This window comes from Mesoplodon bidens, assembly GCF_964165515.1.
Source record: "Mesoplodon bidens genome assembly, chromosome: 5".
Lineage (NCBI taxonomy): Eukaryota > Metazoa > Chordata > Mammalia > Artiodactyla > Ziphiidae > Mesoplodon > Mesoplodon bidens.
Genome location: NC_138161.1, coordinates 109339349 through 109359131, shown reverse-complemented (window position 1 = coordinate 109359131; position 19783 = coordinate 109339349). Strand labels below are relative to the sequence as shown.

Genomic DNA, 19783 nt, shown 5'->3' with positions numbered 1-19783 from the left:
TCTCTTTTCTACTGGACTGTAAATTCCACTGAGGTAGAAAACATCTGTTTTTCTGAACAATGTGTCCCCCGCTCCTAGCACAATGCCTGACAGATAGTGTTTTATTTCTCCCACGTGTGGTCATAACTTTTAAAAATGAATGAACCAATAAAGTAGTGTAGCCCCTTTGGAAAAGAGTCCAGTAGTTCCTCGAAACTTGAAACACAGAGTTACCATGGGACCCAGCAATTCCACTTCTAGGTATGTGACCAAGAGGACTGAAAACCTATGTCCACACAAAAACTTGTAGACAAATGTTCACAGCAGCATTATTCATAACAGCCAAAAAGTGGAAACAACCCAAATGTCCATCAACTGATGAGAAGATAAATAAATGTGGTACAACCATACAATGGATTATTTTTCAGCCATAAAAATAACATATGGATACATGCTACAACATGGATGATGCTTAAAAACATTATGCTAAGTGAAAGAAGTCAGTCACAGAAAGGTCACTATTGGATGATTCCATTTATAAGGAATATCCAGCATAGGCAGCTCCATAGAGACAGAGGTAGATGTGTGGTTGCCTAGGGCTGGGAGTGCTTGAGAGGGGTGGAGAGTAACTGCTAGTAGCTACTAGGTTTTTTGGCAGGTAATGAAAATGTTCTAAAATTAGATAATGGTGGTGGCTGCACAACTCTGTGGATATATTAAAAACCACTGAATTGTACACTTTAAATGGGTGAATTTTATGATATATGAATGGGATCTCGGTAAAGCTATTTTTAAAAATAAAAAAAAGAAATGATATAGTCATGTCCTTTAAGAAAAGTTATTAAAATCAACAAGGAAAAATTTAAATCATAATAATAGTTTGTTTTCAAGAACAATAGCCCTGTGTACTTGAACTGATGGCAGTGTGGCTGGATGGGAGGGGACAGATTGCAAAAATCACGGGGCTCCCTGGCTGCGGGGGTCGCGGGGTAAGTGGACTTCGCCTCTAGAGCCTGGCTTGGGCAACGGAGCAGGGACACAGGGTGCAGCTCCAGCCTCAGAAAAGAGCGAGGGAGGATGCAGAGGGGCGCGTTTGATTCCTCCTTCTTGGCCTCCCACAGCACCCTTTGTGCTGTGCCATTTTAACGATCTGGACCAAGCCCCACTCATCGCGGGATCCCCAGCGCCAAGTATGTATTGTTTGACTCAGGAAATATGGCGGGTTAACGAACGGACGAGGTGCCTCACAGTGCGCCGGCAGGTCACTGTATTCCGCTCTGGCCGCCGGGTTTGGGGGTGCGTGACAGCGAAGGGGTCCGCGGGAGCCATGCTGCCGCTGTCTGGGGGGCGTGGGGCGCCGCCTTTGTGCAGAGGCTGCTCCCGGCTTCCGCCACTGGGGGGCGGCCTCCCGCCCGCCGACCCCCGACAATAGCGCGAGGGGTGGGGAGCCGCGCGTTCCCGGAAACTTTTCCCTCGAGTCTTGACCGCCGCCGCCCGCCCCCGGGAGCGCGGAGCTGGGCGCGCCCATCTCCGGCCTGCGGTCGGCGCGCTCGGCTGGGACCGCCGCGAAGGAACAGAATCGGAGAAGGGGACGCGCGGGGAGGCAGCGCCCGGGGCGGCGGGCAGCGGGGGGAGGCTGCGTGCGGGTCCCCGGCCAGGCGGAGGCGCGGGCACCGGGCCAGGCGGAGCCGAGACAGCCATGGGGGAGGCGCCCAGCCCCGCGCCCGCGCTCTGGGACTGGGACTACCTGGACCACTGCTTCGCCCGCCACCGTGTCTGCATCTCCTTCGGCCTGTGGATCTGCGCCTTTTCCTGCTGGATCGCCGTCCACGCGCTGTAATGGGGACTGGGGCCGGGCGGCGTCAGGGCGGGGACCGGGGCGGCCGCGGGGGGAAATGGGGCGCTGCCCCCTGCTAACTCGCGCTTGGAAACCTAGAGGGAAGGGGGCAGAAAGGGAGGATGCAGGAGGCAGCACAATTGCAGGGTCAAGAGGAATATTTTGCTGTAGACTGAAATCAGATACTTCTTTCCGGATTCCACGCACAAGGAGGCTGGGCTGGGAGCCAGCAGGAGGATGCTGGGTGGTGCAGTGGACGGGGCCGTGGACTGGAAGCAGCCAGTCCTGGGTTCTAGTGTCAACCTTTCCCCGTTTACTGGCCGTGTGAGCTGGGCGAGCTATAAGATCCCTGGGGCTCGTTTTACTCAGGTAAATTGGGATGATAGCACATAGGACGGCTGGGAGGATCAAACAGTACTGGTGAAGCTCTTACTAAGTGCTCATTAAACAGCATTCTTATTGCTCCAACACTGCCATCAACCCTTGGCGGAGGACAAGGGCCTTGGACGAGTCTCTCAATGTTTCTGGCCTCAATTTACTGGCCCTCTTAGCTGAGAAGAGGGGAGGCTACTATCCGACTCTGGCCACAGACTTTGCCCTGGTCTGTCCGACACCTGGAGTGTTTTGGCCAAGTGGTCCCCATAACCTGGGTTCTAAGGGTGAAGTCTGGCTAAAGATGGTCTCCAGATCTTCTGCCACCCTGTCCCAAGCTCTGGAGGATGGTGCCACCCACGTATTCCCTGGTAGGGGAGAAGGACCACCCCTGAGGGAGGCTGACACCGGCTCACCTTTGACAGGCAATCATGTTCCCCTCAGGCATTTGACGCTGGGGGAGAGATTCTGCAGCCCCACTGCCCAGTCCCTGGAATATGAATAAGAAGACACTTAGAACAGTTACTGAGGGCCTAGTGCTGCGTTAACTCACTGATCCCTGCCACAGCCCCATGGGGTAGGGACTGTCATTGACCCCGCTTAGATGAGAAGCCTGAGCTGCTGAGAGGTTAACTAACTTGCCTGAGTAAATGGGGAGAACCGAAATCCCAGAACCTACTAGAAAGGGGCAGGCTTGTGAGGTAAACTACCCAGATCAGAGGATGGGAACTAACAAGGCACTTTATGTGCATTATCTCACTTGTCCCTCACCGCCACCCTCTAAAGCCAGTATTATTAGACGTCTTACCCTCCAGGAACGAAGGCTTGGAGAGGTTAAGGAGCTCCCTCGAGAATGCCCAGTGGCCAGGCTGAGAGCACAGCCTCTGCCTTTTCGCCTTGCCTCAGCTGTGTGGGGACTGGGTCAGAGTCAGCCCGAGATCCCTGACCCCTGAGAGCTGGGGAAGTGGCCGAAGAGCCGCAGGGCACACGCAGAGCCGCCGCACGTGAAGCAGAAGGCCTGCCGTTAACTCACCTTTCACCATAGACCTCAGTTTTCTCCTTTCTCAAATGGGAGGGTTGAAATGAATTATTTCTTTTTTAAAATAAATTTATTTATTTATATATTTATTTTTCTGGCTGTGTTGGGTCTTGGTTGCTGCGCGCGGGCTTTCTCTAGTTGCGGTGAGTGGGGGCTACTCTTCGTTGTGGTGCGCGGGCTTCTCATGGTGGTGGCTTCTCTTGTTGCAGAGCACGGGCTCCAGGCACGCAAGCCTCAGCAGTTGTGGCACGCGGGCTCAGTAGTTGTGGCTCGCGGGTTCTAGAGCACTGGCTCAGTAGTTGTGGTGCACGGGCTTAGTTGCTCCGTGGCATGTGGGATCTTCCCGGACCAGGGCTCGAACCCGTGTCCCCTGCATTGGCAGGCGGCTTCTTAACCACTGCGCCACCAGGGAAGCCCTAAATGAATTATTTCTAATTTGGGTCCAACTCAGAGAGTCTCTAATGTAAGAGTCTTCACTCCTGGGCCTTGAAACAGTTTCAGGACCCAAATTAACAGCTGGTGTTCCCACTGTGAGCTTTGGGCTTCGGCCGGCCGGTCGGGGAATGTTTGGGAGCCCAATGGCCTTCTGTCCTCACTCATTAGTCCCAAGGGCTGATGCTCAGAACCAGCCAAATGGTCCTAATGATGTAGAGTGAGTACCACCCTGTGGTTAAAGGAAGTGAGACCAGAGCTGCAATCATGCCTCAGTTTCTCCATAGAAATGGAGCAAGGAAACATCTAGAACAAAGTATTTCCAAGATCCGATCAATGATGCTGACAGAGAGACATCTGGCCCCTTCCAGTCTGTCCTGCCTACCTGCACTTGTTCCTGGGGGTGGAGAGCGGGCAGTAAGGGAGAGAAGCCAGCAGTGGGGCCCCTAGGGGGAGGTCAGCCCAAAGCGCCGTCGCAGCTTAGAGGAGTCTCCCCCGGTGTGTGAAGAACATGCATCCAAAATGAAATCAGTTTGGATGCAGCTGGCAGAAGCCAGCCCATTTCACTGCACAGATGGATTAGAAGGATTTCATTTTAATTTCAAAGAAGCAAGTTGCCTTTTTAATCCAGGCAATTAACTCTGCTCTGCAGTTAAACTGCAATGATTGGGTTACTTTTATAACCCTCCTGTTTCCTTTCAAAACATAAAAGCTGACAGCTCACTTGTCAGCACTGAGTGGTGGGTCATGAACTTGAGGCAGCCAGATTTGTAGGAGGAATTTCTTTCCTCCTTTCTTGAGGTCTGCCTCCTGCCATGGGCTTGTTGGTCAGAGGCTCGGAGGCTTTCCATCCTTTCTTTAACCATCTGTAAACTAAGGTCAAAACCACCTGCTGAATATCGGGAAGAAAGTGATTCTGAAGGACATAAAGTCACAATTGCCCTTTTCAGACACCTGCTTTGGGAACCCAAACTCACATGTCTGTGTTCTGCCCACACGCCCGTCTGTCCCCGCAGGCTTCTCTATCTGAGATGTGGGAAGAAATCCGGACGGGACCAGTCGGCGCTGTGTGCTGCCTGCTGCCTTCTGACCAGCCTGTGTGACACCATCGGGGCGATTCTGGCCAAACAGCTCACCATCCAGGTGCGTTGAGCCCACAGGTGACAGTGGTTTCTGTCTTGTTCCTTCCCCATGCGAGGCAGTTTCACCTCAGGGCTTGTGCCCCTGCTGGTCTTCCTGCTCCTCCGGTACCCACGTGGCTCACTGCTCAACTCCTTTAAGTCTTTGCTCAAATATCTCCTTCCCAATAAGGCCTCCCTGATCACCTGTTTAAGAGTGTGCCCTGCCTCTACCACAGGTGCTCCAGACAACCTCATCTTGCTCCATTTTTCCCTAATATACCATCGACTTTACTTATTCATTATGTTTATGGCTTATTGTATGTTAGCCCCTACTAGAATGTCAGCTCCATAAGGGCAAAAATTTTCATTCGCTACCATATCCCCATCACTTAAAACACCAGCTGACGCATAGTAGATATCCAGTAAAAAGGGATTGTTGCTGTTACTGTTTTTAGAGCCCAGGTCCCAGCCGCAGCGCAGGCAGGGGTGTCTGAATCCTTTCCCAGGTGGTGATGTGGGCTTTGGAGCAAGTGAGAAGCAGTTTCAAGTTTTTCCAAAGTCTAGACCCTCAAACAAATCTGTGTAGAAGGGGCTTATCCCAAAATACATATCCCAAGGAGGATCTATGGGTCCCACTTCAGGGGGCTGGTCCTGGCCTTTTGCCATCCAGGTAGATGTGAAGGAGGGGAGCCTAGTGGTTGGACACAGATTTGGAGAGTTCTAGACCCTGCTGTGAGCAGCCTTCTATCAGAAACAAATCACCTTTCATTCTAGGAGCCCATTCTCATTAGCTGATAGACTATAATGAGGCCTAGCTCAAGTCCAGTAATAATAGCTGATATTTATTCAATACTTAACTATGTACTTGACATTAAGGGCTTTTCATGTATTAACTCATTTAATCCTCAAATCGACCTATGACATGGGTGCTCTCATTATCCCTGTTTTATACATGTGGAAACTGAGGCATAGAGAGGTTCAATAACCTTGCTAAAGTCACCCTCTAGTAAGTACAGAGTCAGGATTCAAACCCCTGAATGCATGCTCTTAAGCACTAAGTACAGTGGGCACTTGAACAACATGGGTTTGAACTGTGTGTGTCCACTTATACGTGGATTTTTTTCAATAAATACACACTACGGCACTACAGGATCCACAGTTGGTTGAATCCATGGATGCAGAACCTCGGATACAGAGGGCTGACTGTAAAGTTATACTTGGAATTTCCACTGCAGAGGAGTCGGTGCCCCAACCCCTGAGTTGTTCAAGTGTCAACTATACTGTCAGTAGCTAGTGCATGTATGGGTGGGTGCATTTTACTTTCCTCTAGTCGCTGGCCTAAGCAACTTCCCGTGTTATCGGCCCATACAATCTACTTAACAATGAGGGAGGCACTGTTATTATCCCTGCTTTATAGATGAGGAAACCAAGGCCCAGGGAAGTTCAGTGGCTGGGCCAAAGTTGCACAGCAGAGACTATGCTGTCCCCTGGAAAGTGGGGCAGGCTGAGTTCTTGTCCCATCTCTCTGATGGGCGTCTGCATAATGGGATTGGTTACTTAAGCACCCCATCTCCTCGTTAGTCAAGTGGAGGTGATAACCAACCTTTCCTGGGTTTGGAGGTATCCCTGGAAGCCCTACATCAGTGGAACACACGTGGTAGAGGAAAGCCAGAATGAGAGGTGCTACAGTTGCTGAAAGGTGTTTGAACACCAAGACCCTCTTTCCTTTGCTCCCAGGTCTTCACTGGTGCCTACCTAGCAGCTGTTGACCTGGTGAACTTTGTGTCCATTCTCTTCCCAGTCTGCAGCTCCAAAGTCAAGTCCAATTCAGGTAAGTGTGCTGCCATCTGTTCCCGTCTTCATCCATCCACTCATTTCATCCATCAGTGTGCTGAGTGCCTCTCCCTGTCACGCCCGAGCCTGGACCCTGCCAGGCACAGACGAATGGGCGAGCTCCCTGGCTTCACCCAGAGAGGGGAGTCAGGGGCCTAAAAGGTAGTTAGTGCTGCTAGTAAGGGGGTGTGGGCACACAATGGGCAACCAGAGGAGGGGAGGGGCTGTAGGTGTCAGAGAAGGATGTGACGTCGGAACTGGGACCGCAAGGAAGGGCATTCCAGGTGAAAGAGCAGCATGGGCAGGGGTCAGGAAAGGGAGGAGGCAGGGCTTTGGGGATGGACAGTGATACTCAGTGTGCAAGTCCAGGTGCTCCAAGCAAAGCCCCTGGGCTGCCTCAGGCCGAGCAGGGGCTGGAAGTGACTGAGATGGGATGAGTAGCCTTAAGTATGTGGGACTGGGACGTTCCTGAGAAGGGGCAGCAATGTGCTCGGACCCTTGTCCCAAAAGGAAATGCTTGCATCAGGGGTAATGTAAGATGCTCTCAGCTGCTCGAGGCTGCCCAGAGGAGGAATGTTCTTTTTGGAATTGTTCAGAGGCGGATCTGTCTTCTATTTCAAGGAGACTTTCCAAGACGATGCTTATCCTACTCACAGCTTTGGTGCCTTGGCACCAGTGTGCCCACTCATAATACATTCACCAAGCTTGTGCCGGTTCCACTCTGTGCCGGGCTCCGTGCAGATTATAGAACTGGCCGGGCACAGTGCCTGCCTTCAGCGGTCTCCAGTCTAGGACGGGCGGCTCTGTGTGCATGCAGATGCATGTGATAAAGGATCGCGTTGCCCTGCCTTGAAACATAAAACACTATGAGAGGCTGAGGACGGGGAAGAGTGCCAGTCATGGCGGGGGGGGGGGGGTAAGGGGAAGGGGGGAAACCCAACCGCAGGCCCTTGAAGGGGGGTGAGGGGCTGGCCTGTGGAACAGCGTGGGAGCCCATCCTGGCCTCGGGTCTGGGGTCGACACCAGTTCTTCCCACGCAGCTGTCTGTCGAGTTCCAGATCCCGGGAGCCCTGTGGGATCTTGGTGTCTGTTGCAGGTCGGGGTTCCCGGGAGAGAAAGAGGAGGCGGCAGCTCAGGGCCAGCATATTTGCCCTGGTCCTGCCTCTGAGCCTGGGCCCAGGCTGGGCTCTGTGGGCCGCTGTCCCGAAGGCTTCAGGCCCCATCGGAGGGCCACAGCGGAGGCTGCTGGGAAGCCTGGTACAGGTGAGGTCGAGCCTGCTCAGGGGGACCTGACGGGGTGGGGGGGCGGGGAATGCGGGCCCCTCCCCTTCTCCTACTTCCAACAAATGCCCTGGGGGTGGGCGTCAGGGTTAGGCCTTGTTGGGAAGAACCTCCTAAAAGCAGAAAAGGACGGGCCTGGGGTGCATGGGCATCTCCTCAGGGTGCTGAGTGTATCACTGTTCCCGCAGGACAATACTGAAATCCTTGGCTACCTGCTGGGCAGCATCGCAGCTTTGGGCTCCTGGGCTTCCCGGATCCCCCAACTCTCCAGAATCGTGAGTCTGGGGCCAGGACTGTGGTTCACCCTGGCAGGTCTTAGGGCATCTGGGAGCATCCTCCCAGCTCCAGGTCACCGGGGTGGAGAGGTGGTGTCTCCGTTCACATGTGCACGTGTGGGTGTGTGCGTGTATACACGTGTGTGCAGGCAGCGAACAGCTGCCCCCAGGCCTCGGGGGGTCCTGAGGCTCACAGGGAGAGGGCACTGTGTTCTCTCCATTTCTCGTAGCAAATGAAAATCAGGCTCTCCGGAAGGAGCCCCTGAGTTTGGATGGACAGGCACCCCATTAAGGAATGAGAAGATCTGAGGTTTTAGAGAACAGGATCATGCAGCTCCTGGGGTCTGTGTATTCAAGAGTGTCTTGTTGGCAGATATTTTCCAGGCATCTGGGGTGAGGGAAGTTATGTGATGGCCAGTCCCTTGGGGGAACAGACGTGCCTTGAGATGCCTTGCTTGCCCTTGGGGAGCTCACAGTCTCCCCAAGGAAGACACAGAAAGGGAAAGCAGGATGTTTGAATGCTCTAAGAAGGAATCAAATGTTTGGGGTTTTGGAAGAAAGAGAGAAGCCTCCTACAGTATTCAAATGAGCGAGGGTGAAAACTGTTCACACTGCCAGGCACTGGGTGCTGGCGCGGCCCCAGGTTGGCAGCGAAGGCCAGGTGGGGTCTGAGGAGGCAGAGGCGAAGGGAAGGCACTCAGGGCAGAGGAGAGTGTGCGGGAAAGGCCACCGAGGCCGGAGAGCGCCTGCCGAAGAGCCACGTATTATGGATGCGTGAAAATGGCGGGGCCTGACACCAGAAATGTGACGGCCCATCATTTAGTCTTGCCCAAGAGCACTGTGGTTTAATAGCAATCCCAGGAGAACAGGATTTGAGGAGGTGGGTGCTTAGTTGACCACTCGTGGGAGCTGCAGCCTGAAACCTCCCTGGCACAGGGCCTCATCAGCAAAGATTCTGTCTCCAGGGCAGGGGAGGGGAGCGTGGGAAACACTGTGCTCAGTTCAGCCACCGCTGGGATGGGCCTCCAGGGTGTGTGGCCAGGGCTGGGAAGCCGTGTCCCGTGAGGACCTTTGAAGGAACAGCTGCAGTGCCCTGCCCACCTGTATTAGTTTCCTGCTGCTGCCATAACAAAGTATCCCAGACTCTGAACAACAGAAACATACTGTCTTTAAGTCCTGGAGGCCAGAGGTCCAATACCAAAGTGTCAGCAGGGCCACACTCTTTCTGAAGGCCCTAGAGAGGGATCTGTTCCAGGCCTTTCTCTAAGCTTCTGGTAGTTCCTTGGCTGGTGGCAGCACAACCCCAGGATTTGTGTGGAGTTCTCCGTGTGTGTGTGTGTGTGTGTGTGTGTGTGTGTGTGTGTGGTCACATGGCTTCCCTCCGTACGTTTCTGGGTCTGACTTTCCCCTTTTCACAAGGACACGGTCATCTTGGATTAGAGCCCACCGTAATACCCTCAGCTTACCTTGATCATCTGCAAAAACCCTATTTCCAGATAAGGCCACATTCACTACCTCTGGCGGCTGGGACTCCAACATCTTTTTGGGGGGACACAATTCAACTCATAACACCATCCCACCTAAAATAGCCCCAGGCCAGCCCCACCTCTGTGTCCCTCCCTCTGCTTCATTTTCCTCATCGCATTTATCACAGCCTGAATTAGCTCCTTTAGTTATTTACCAGGCTGCTGCCTGGTCCCCTAGCAGAGCATCAGCACCGTGAGAGCAGTGCCCTTGTCTGTTTTATTTCTCACTGTGTTCCAGGTGCTTGGGGTCTGCCCAGGGTAGGTTCCAGCAGACACTTGTTAATGAGTCGCTGCATTTGGCCTAGAAAAAAGGAAGCTCATGGATACAGGAAACAGAGGGCTACCTTGGGGCAGAAAGAGCAGCCTTGTTCTTTGCAGTCTCGGAGAACAGGACCAAGACCAGAATCAATAACCAAGAGGTTACTGGGAGGCCGCTTCCCATTCGGTGAAAGGAAGAATTCCATGAATTAGACACTTTTCCCAGTGCCTGGCATATTGAGAACAATTGGTATTGTTATTCCTGCTTTAGGAGGTAGTGGGCTTCTCATCACTAGAGGCATTCAAACCTGATGGCCCCTTGGCAAGAAGATAGAGGGAGATTGCAAGGGGACTGAGCTGGGCAATCTCGGAGGGGCTGCCAGCCCTAAGTGTCTCTGGTCCCATGAATAACCCGGAGCTAGGGTTCCCTCATTAGGGAGAAAGCCAGCAGGGTTGCAGTGCTATGGGAAGCCAAGCCAGCCTGGACTTGGACCCTGGATCCCCCAGAAGCCGCTTCTAATTTACCCCTGGAGGGGGCGCTGAGGAGCAGCCTGGCTGGGTGGCTTTGGTGGGAAGAGTTCCCATTTTTCCAGGAGCAAGTCTTTGAACAGGACAAAGGGTGTGAAACACGCACTGATCAGTAAAGCATTGTGCTGACAACACTGGGAGTCACTGCTGCTGTAAGAGTGTCTGAGGCAGAACCCGCTTCCAGTCCCCAGCGCGGATTTGCCAGGAAGCCACCAGGCAGGTCGTCCCCCCAGCCGTCTGTCCTGACCTGCTAGACAGGCCTGTGTGTGCTGGAGAAATTCATACCACATCTCGGGTCACCAAGCCAGTTCCAGTCTTCAAGCAGTGGTGCTTGGAAGCGCAGCTGTGTGTTCAGCGCCGCGGGCGGAGCCCTCTAGACCCTAGTACCGACCCTGAGAAGAGCTTGAGTTCTGAGTCAGGGGGTGCTGGGCGTGGGTTGGCACGGGAGTGAGAGATGAGGGCTCCCCCAGCTTGGCCTCATCCAGCTCAGGGCCTAGCCCGGCTCTGCAAGTCACCTTCCCCTCTGGCCATCAGTGTCCTCTGTAAAATGGGGGTGGGTGGGCTGGAGGACCCCAAAGTCTTCCCGCCATAGCAGTGCTGCTGGGCCGTGTGAGGTGGGACAGGCTGATGGGAAGGGGTGACACTCCACCCGCAGCCTCTGGGGCCAGTGGGCCAGGGGCCACCGTCCGCAGCTGCGTGCCATCTGCTCAGGGGGTGACAGGCCAGAAACAGGGAGGCCCAGGAACAAAACAGGAAGAGATGCAGAGGGACATGTAACACTCCTGAGGAATATTTTTTTTTTCTTCCCCTTTCCTTGGCCGCGCTGCGCGGCTTGTGGGATCCTAGTTCCCCAACCAGGGATTGAACCCAGGCCGTTGGCAGTGAAAGCATGGAGACCCAACCACTGGACCGCCGGGGAATTCCCAGGAATCTTTTTTTTTTTTTTTTTAATTTATTTTTGGCTGTGTTGGGTCTTCGTTGCTGCACGCGGACTTTCTCTAGTTGCGGCGAGCAGGGGCTACTCTTTGTTGCAGTGCGTGGACTTCTCATTGTGGTGGCGGAGCACGGGCTCTAGGCACGTGGGCTTCAGTAGTTGTGGCACGTGGGCTCAGTAGTTGTGGCTCGTGGGCTCTAGAGTGCAGGCTCAGTAGCTGTGGCACATGGGCTTAGTTGCTCTGTGGCATGTGGGATCTTCCCAGACCAGGGCTCAAACCCGTGTCCCCTGCATTGGCAGGCAGATTCTTATCCACTGCGCCACCAGGGAAGTCCCAGGAATCTTTTTGAGGGTTAAAATTAAAATGGAGAAAATCGGCTAAAACATGCTTTTTCTCTTGAATTTTTTCCATTCCTTAACCAAGGCCTGTATGTCTCTAAGTACAGTCATCTAATGAGCAAACTAAGTTTTATATATATATATAATATAATTTATATTTATGTATTAATTTAAATACCTATGTAATTGTATATAATTGGAAATACATAATATTTGTATATATACTTAATGTGTATATAAAGTGACTTTATACCCGTAAAGGATACTTACATATAAATATTGCATGTTTCCTTTTTTAAAAACCAATATTTCCATTGCTCATTCTCCAGAAATATCCCCTTGGCTTCAAAATTTCCAGAATGTTATCTCTAATTTTCCTGACTTTCCCATCCCGCCTGGTTCAGAGCTGGTAGCCCCGAGATGAGAAGGGTGGGCCCTTGGCTCTCCATAATTCAGTCTCCGTCCTGCTCTCCCCACTGACATTCACAAGCCCCTGCCCAGTGCTGGGTTCCAGGGCACCAAGATGGTGAGGACCTCAGCCCTGCTCTCAGGAGCCCTCTGTCTGTTGGACAGACAGATGTGTAAGGAGCTAAGTCATGATCAGGGTGAAAGGCACTCCAATAGAGGGATATGTCAGAGGTGTGAGGGACCCTGAAGAGGGAATAACTTGCTCCCCTTAGGGTGGAGGTTTTAAGGGATGGTTTCCCAGAGTTGGGTTTAAGCCAGGTTCTGAGGGATGAATAGGAGTTCACCAGACAAAGGAGACAGCTTTCTTTTTTTTGGCCACGCCACGCGGCTTGCGGGATCTTAGTTCGCCAACCAGGGATCGAACCCATGCCCTCTGCAGTGGACGCGAGGAGCCCTAACCACTGGACTGCCAGGGGATTCCTGGAAGCAGCCTGAAGCCCAACAGAAGTGGCACCTCTGGGGACTGGCCATGGGCAGAGGGCTTGCCCTCCAACCTCTTACATCACCAGGGGCCTGGGTCTTAGAATCAGCTTTAAGGGAGCTCAGGGAAGTGGCAGTGTTCCTCCCAGCCCAGCCCCCTTCTCTCTCTGCCCAGTGCTGGGGTAGGACATTTCCCTGCATCTACCTGTGGACCCGGCTCCTGTCAGCCCTGGCTGGCCTCCTCTACGCCTCGGCCATCGTGGCCCATGACCGGCGGCCTGAATACCTGCTACGGGCCACACCCTGGTTCCTGACCTCCCTCGGCCGTGCAGCGCTGGACCTCGCCGTATCCACCCCTGGCCCGGGGGCTTGGCTGCTGTGTCTCATCTGCCCTCCTACCCTCTTGCTAGAAAGAATTATTTCCCAGTAGCCAGGGTGGTGGTTTGAATCCTGGGGGAGGCAGACACAATTGCAATGTGCAGTTTTGTGCTTTGTGTCCTTTTTAAATTTTATTTATTTATTCATTTATTTGGTTGCACTGGGTCTTAGTTGCGGCAGGCTGGCTCCTTAGTTGCAGCTCGCTGGCTTCTTAGTTGCGGCATGCGTGTGGGATCTAGTTCCCTGACAAGGGATCGAACCTGGGTGCCCTGCATTGGGAGTGCAGAGTCTTACCCACTGTGCCACCAGGGAAGTCCCTCCTCCTTTTTTTATTTTTAAATAAGAAGAAATATCTCTTGACTGGAGCTTTGTGAAACAGCAGAGGGAAGTATGAAGCTTCCTGGCTTTGGGATCACAGAAGAGCCAGGCTCCTGGCTCGGTGCTGCTCCCCACCTGGATTGGTCCCCGCCCTCTGTGAACCTGTTTTCCTCACCTTTGCCTTGTCTTCTCACAGGCTGGGAAGGGCTTTGCAAGCTGACCCGCCCTACACGGGTGATCATCTGCCTTCTGTCCTCTTCGGTGCTGGAGCCTGGGGTGGGAAAGCAGAGAGAAAAGCTGTCAGTGATCGTTGAGCCCCTTTCTGATCCCCAAGGGGGTGTTGCCTGATGTGCCCACACCCCAGTGACCTTGGTGTGAGGGCCTCAAGGGCAAGCTAAGCTCAGACAGTGACGAGTGGAGATGCTGGGTGGGGTTGGGGGAGGGGTGGAAAACCTGTGGATTTAGCATAGTTTAGAAATGGATTTTCTCACATACTATTTGAGTCTGCGAGGGCTGCCGTAACACATAACCGCAAACGTGATGGCTTAAACCACAGGAATTTATTTTCTCAGCTTTGGAAGCCAGAAGTCCGAAATCCAGGTGGAGCCATACTCTCTCCAGAGGTTCTAGGGGAGAATCTTTCCCTGACTCTTCCAACTTCTGGTGGCTCCTGGGGTTCCTTGGCTTCTGGCAGCATATTTTTTTTTTAACATCTTTATTAGAGTATAATTGCTTTACAATGGTGTGTTAGTTTCTGCCTTATAACAAAGTGAATCAGCTATACATATACATATATCCCCATACCCACTCCCTCTTGCGTCTCCCTCCCACCCTCCCTGTCCCACCCCTCTAGGTGGTCACAAAGCACCAAGCTGATCTCCCTGTGCTATGTGGCTGCTTCCCACTAGCTGTCTATTTTACATGTGGTAGTGTATATATGTCCATGCCACTCCCTCACTTCGTCCCAGCTTACCCTTCCCCCTCCCTGTGTACTCAAGTCCATTCTCTACGTCTGCGTCTTTATTCCTGTCCTGCCCCTAGGTTCGTCAGAACAATTTTTTTTTTTTAGATTCCATATATATGTGTTAGCATATGGTATTTGCTTTTCTCTTTCTGACTTACTTCACTCTGTATGACAGTCTCTAGGTCCATCCACCTCACTACAAATAACTCAATTTCGTTACTTTTTATGGCTCAGTAATATTCCATTGTATATATGTGCCACATCTTCTTTATCCGTTCATCTGTCGATGGACGTTTAGGTTGCTTCCATGTCCTGGCTATTGTAAATAGAGCTGCAATGAACACTGTGGTACATGACTCTTTTTGAATTATGGTTTTCTCAGGGTATATGCCCAGGAGTGGGATTGCTGGGTGGTACGGTAGTTCTATTTTTAGTATTTTAAGGACCCTCCATACTGTTCTCCATAGGGGCTGTATCAACTTACATTCCCACCAGCAGTGCAAGAGGGTTCCCTTTTCTCCACACCCTCTGCAGCATTTGTTGTTGGTAGACTTTTTGATGAGGGCCATTCTGACTGGTGCGAGGTGATACCTCCCTGTGGTTTTGACTTGCATTTCTCTAGTGATTAGTGATGTTGAGCATCCTTTCATGCGTTTGTCGTCCATCTGTATGTCTTCTTTGGAGAACTGTCTGTTGAGGGCTTCTGTCCATTTCGGGATTGGGTTGTCTGTCTTCTGATGTTGAGCTGGCAGTATAATTTTAATTTCTGCCCCCATCGTCACCTGGCCTTTCCCCTTGCGTATCTCTGCATTACTTCTCTTCTTCCTGTGAGGTTCCTGCCACAGGACTTACCTTATATCCACCCTAATCTGCTACCACGTCATCTTAACTAATTATATCAGCAAAGACCCTGTTTCCAAATAAGATCACATTCTGAGGTTCCGAGTGGGTATGAATTTTGGGAGGACACTATTCAACCCACTACGTGTACTTTCCCTGTAAGCCAGGGAAAATGGTTTTCAAAATCCTTTTGTGTAACAGGTATCTACTAAGTGCTTGTTAGAGGCAGCGTCTGGTTGGGTACAGGGCCCTCAGGGGGACAGGAACTAGGAAGTGTCAGACCTGGCTCTGTCCTCGGATGAGCTGTGTCTGTTCTGGGGCCGACCGGCAGGATGATCCCGGGGAGGTAAGGGACCAGCCCAGGATGGAGCCCTCAGGGTACAGAGGTGAAGGCAGGACCGGTGGCTGAAGTTCTCCACCTCCGTGGACCTTAACTTCACTTCTCAGATCATTTTCCTTTCCTGGGTGATGAAGAGCAAGATGAGGCACGCCTTGGGATTTGCCTCTGAAGCCACAGAGAATGCCGACACCCAAGCCCTTTTGACCTGTGCAGAGAAGGAGGAAGAAAACCAGGAGGCAAGGACCGAGGCAAGGTCTCACAGCTGGACGGGACCCCTGGTGTTTGTGCACAGCATGGGCAGAGGCAGCGAGCCTCACCGGGGCTGGGCCTGGGAATCCTGGGGGTCCCCACGAGCTTGGCCAGTTGGTCACTTTAAAAAACTACTGTTACGCGCAATGCTGAGTGCCCTGAATAAGTAGGATCCTCTGTTTTCCCAAGTACAAAATATATTTTTTTCAAGTTTGCTATTATGCTCTTTGGTAATTTACATATATATATTTAAGTTCACATACTATATAAATTAATACGTTAGTTTAGAAGTAATGTGCTTTTTGCCCTCATTTCGTAAAAACTTAAGTTCCCACTTTTGCATGCATCTGACATCCACAGCATCGCCACCACTAACACAGCTTTTTTTTTTAAGTTGGTATTACTAAAAAGCTGATTTTTAAAACTGCTGTTTACAAATAACATCCACCCTTTACAATTATGTCATACCAGTAAATGTGTCTGTCTCTGTCTTTTGCTGATTTAATCAGGTGACCCCTTTAAGTAAGCAGAACTATGCTGAGGCAATTTTTCTTTGTCAAAAGTCCTTGGTTGCAAATAATTGAGAAAGTGCCTCATAATAATAAGAGAGCTTGTAAAGAGTTGAACATAAAGCAGCTCCCCCTTTTCTAAGATCATTTTTTGAGGAAAAAATATCTCGCATACTACCTGGACTCCTCACTACCTTCATTTCTTTCAGAGTAGAAATGAGGCTCCGTGTGAGTGACCCGGGTCCGCTCCTCCGAATTTTCTAGGTTTAACGGTGTAATCTGACTGAGTTAATGAAGTAGAAGATAGTGTGGGTATGACCAAGGTAAAAGGGGAGATACAGGTGATTAGACCAAAGATCCAAGTTCCCAAGAAGGCTCTAGTGGGAAGTTATTTTCATTCCATTCTAGAAACTGTTAGGAAATTATATCCCAATGGGGAGCTAAGGTATTTAAAGAGAGCCCCGTGTGTTTAGTATTTTGAAGAGAGGAAGTGGAGCCTTTGTAATCTCTTCAGCAGTCTTTCCATCAGTGGTTCTCAAAGTGTGGTCCCCGGACCAGCACTGCCTGGAAACTTGTTAGAAATGCAAATTCTAGGGCTCCACCCAGCTCTACCGAATCCAAAACTCGGGTGTTTTTATAAGTCCTCTGGGTGCTTCTGGTATGCAGTAAAGTTCAAGAACCACTGCTTTACAAAAGCATTATTTAGCACCCACTCCAGTGATTCCCAAACTTTGCCATACTTTAGAATTATCTGGGGGGCTTTTAAACTCTGCAAGTCACATCCATACCAATTAAATCAGAATGTCTGGTGTGGGGCGGGGTGGGGGGTGAGAGCTAAACTTCAGTTGTTTGGTTTTTTAAGAAGCCCAGGTGATTCCACGGTGCAGCAAAGTTTGGGACCCACCCACCTACTGTGACCTCAAAGAGACAGATAAGATACATCTTATAGGAAGCAGAAAGGGAGATGTGCCATAAAAGAACAGAAAAAAATACTGTAGGGGTTCTTTTGAAGAAACTGGGATCCTGTTTTTAGAAAAGGTCTCCTGACTTTAAGAATCCCCCTTTCTGTCTCCCCATCCCCGCTTGAAAGAATTCGGACTGGGTGCCTCTCACCACGCTACCGTACTGCAAGCCCCTCAAGAGGATGGCGGCTGTCAGCCGCTACCTGGAGCTGACCATCGAGCCTGTGCAGCAGGTAAGTGGCTGTGGGCCACAGCTGGGTGTCCAGAAGGGTGGGAGGTAGTCCTGGAAGGCTTCCTGGAGGAAGTGACATTTTAGCTGCAGGAGGGGCAGAATGAGGCAGGAAAGCCTGTAAAAAGAGGAAGGAACTCTCGGAGGCCTTGGTGGGGGGCGGGCGGTGGCGGTCAGATGAAGGGGTGCTCGGAGATGAAAGGGTGGAGGCGAGGTAAGTGTGAGATCGTCACACTGCGGAAGCTGACTATCGTCGGAGGGTGACGGGCGTCCAGGAGGCTTCAGGACTAGAGACTCGGGGTCAGACGTGCATTTTAGAGCCGTCACTCAGGCAGTGTTGGGGGGCAGACTAGGGAGTGGAGACTAGAAGCAAGGGGGTCAGTGAGGGACAGTTGTAAGTCCAGGAAAGACATGGTGTGGCCTGAACCAAGGCTGCAGCCGATGGAGAAGCAGAGCTGCAGTGGAGTCGGCAGGTAGAGCAGTGGGGGCAGTGAGCATGTGGTGGTGAGGAGGCCCGCGTGCTCCAGATGACTGCCAGGGTTCTGCACGGGGGGGCCTTCAGGAGGAAGAGGGTTGGAGGGAAAAAGGCGACAAGAAGCCCACTCCATGTCCCACACCCCATTAAGTCGTTCCTGTCGAGGCTACAGCGACCTCCCAGTTGCTAAATCCCGGGGTCATTTCTGTCCAGTTGAGGTTCAACTCGTTTGGCCGCCTGCTTCTTCTGATTTCTGGGCCCCTCCCTGTCCTGGTTTTTCCGCCACCCTCACCTCTGCAGGCTCCTCCTCGTGAGCGGACTTCAAGGTTGCAGTACCCCAGCTCCGCCTCAGGAGGGCTCCCTTCTCTGGGTACACTCTTCCAGTCCCATAGCCCTACCTGCCAGCTCTGGCTGATTTCCCTGGCCTGTGTCTCCATCCTTTTCCTCTCCTTCAGTTCCAGTCTTGGCTGCCCCACTACCTCTTCGTCCTCCCTCTTCATCGTCACCATGTGGCATCTCACACGTGCCGTGTCCAATACAGAATTCTGGATTTCCATGTCCAGACCGGCTCCTCTCCCCATCTTCCTCATGTCAGTAAGCGACACCACTGTCCGTGCAGTGGGTCAAACTCAGATTCCTCTTTTTCCCTCACTATACGCCCGTGCCCATATCACCCATTTGTGAGTCTTGCAAATACTTCTTTTAAAGTAGGTCCAACCTAGAGATGATCATACTGAGGGAAGTAAGACAGAGAAAGACAAATATCATATGATACCACTTATATGTGGAATCTAAAAAATATTACCCCCAAAATTACAAATGAACTTATTTACAAAACAGAAACAGACTCACAGACGTAGAAGACAAACTTACGGTTACCAAAGTGGAAGGGTAGGGGGAGGGATAAATTGGAAGTATGGGATTAACAGATGCACACAACCATATATAAAATAGGTAAACGACAAGGTTTTACTGTATAGCACAGGGAACTATATTCAATATCTTGTAATAGAAAAGAATTGGAAAAAACAGAATTTAGGTATATTCATATAAATATGTAGAAATGAATCACTTTGCTGTACACCTGAAACTAACACAATATTGTAAATCAACTATACTTCAATAAAGAAAGAAAAAAACAAGTAGATCCAGGAGCCTCCTAACTGGTTTTCCACTCACTGCTATTCTTGTCCCACCCCCTCCATTGACAACCAGTAACCAGAAGGGTCTCTTACAAATGTAAATGACATCTTGTTCCTCTTTGGTTTAAAACACTCCTCTGGCTTCCCATTTCATGCAGAATAAAATCTAATCTCCTGACACAGCCCCGCGCTTCCCCCCCCCACTGCCTCCTATTCTCCCCTCTTCACTTAGCTCTGCACAGAATTTCTCTCCGTTCCTCTGCCTACATGCTCTTCCTCCTGATTTTTTGCATGGATGCTTCTTTCTTGTCTTTCCAATTTCAGTAAAAATGTCACCTTCTCCTTCCCCCACCACTCATTCTGTGGAAAACTCGCTTCCACCCCTCTGCTGTTTATTTTATTACCTTTTAAAATGCTCTGCAAAGCACTTACCGTGATCTTTTACTTTTGTTTGTTTTCTGTTTCCTGCTGGGATATAAACTTTGTCTCCTTCTGTCTTGTTTGCCAAAACCCTGGTGTGTCAGGTCACGGGCTCTCGTACAGGTGTGTTTGGAATGCAGAGTGCAGTGATAGCCGCCCCACTGGGCTGCCCCTGGGACGTGCTGACGCTCAGACTTTGGGCCTGAGAGAGAGGTTTTACTCTTTGCTGTTGTTCCTTGGAAAGTGGGTGTAAATAGCCTGTATGTGACGTAAGTGAAGTTCTGGGAGGTTTGGAGCACGCTTTCACGATTAAGA

General features: G+C 51.3%; 1 protein-coding gene across 5 annotated transcripts in view; it reads left to right on the top strand.

The window, feature by feature from the left end:
- Positions 1–1407: 1407 nt before the first annotated feature.
- Positions 1408–19783, top strand: part of TMEM44 (transmembrane protein 44) — a 46914-nt gene continuing 28538 nt past the window's right edge. For 3 of the 5 annotated variants that reach the window (XM_081234788.1, XM_081234786.1, XM_081234784.1), the window contains exons 1-8: positions 1408–1815; positions 4676–4802; positions 6518–6611; positions 7710–7876; positions 8083–8169; positions 12818–12988; positions 15590–15730; positions 17331–17435. In XM_081234788.1, coding sequence (XP_081090914.1) covers positions 1679–1815; positions 4676–4802; positions 6518–6611; positions 7710–7876; positions 8083–8169; positions 12818–12988; positions 15590–15730; positions 17331–17435 — 1029 coding nt within the window. In that variant the 5' untranslated portion in view covers positions 1408–1678. The remainder of the gene's footprint in view (positions 1816–4675; positions 4803–6517; positions 6612–7709; positions 7877–8082; positions 8170–12817; positions 12989–15589; positions 15731–17330; positions 17436–19783) is intronic. The other 2 variants (XM_081234787.1, XM_081234785.1) reach the window with 1 other exon arrangement.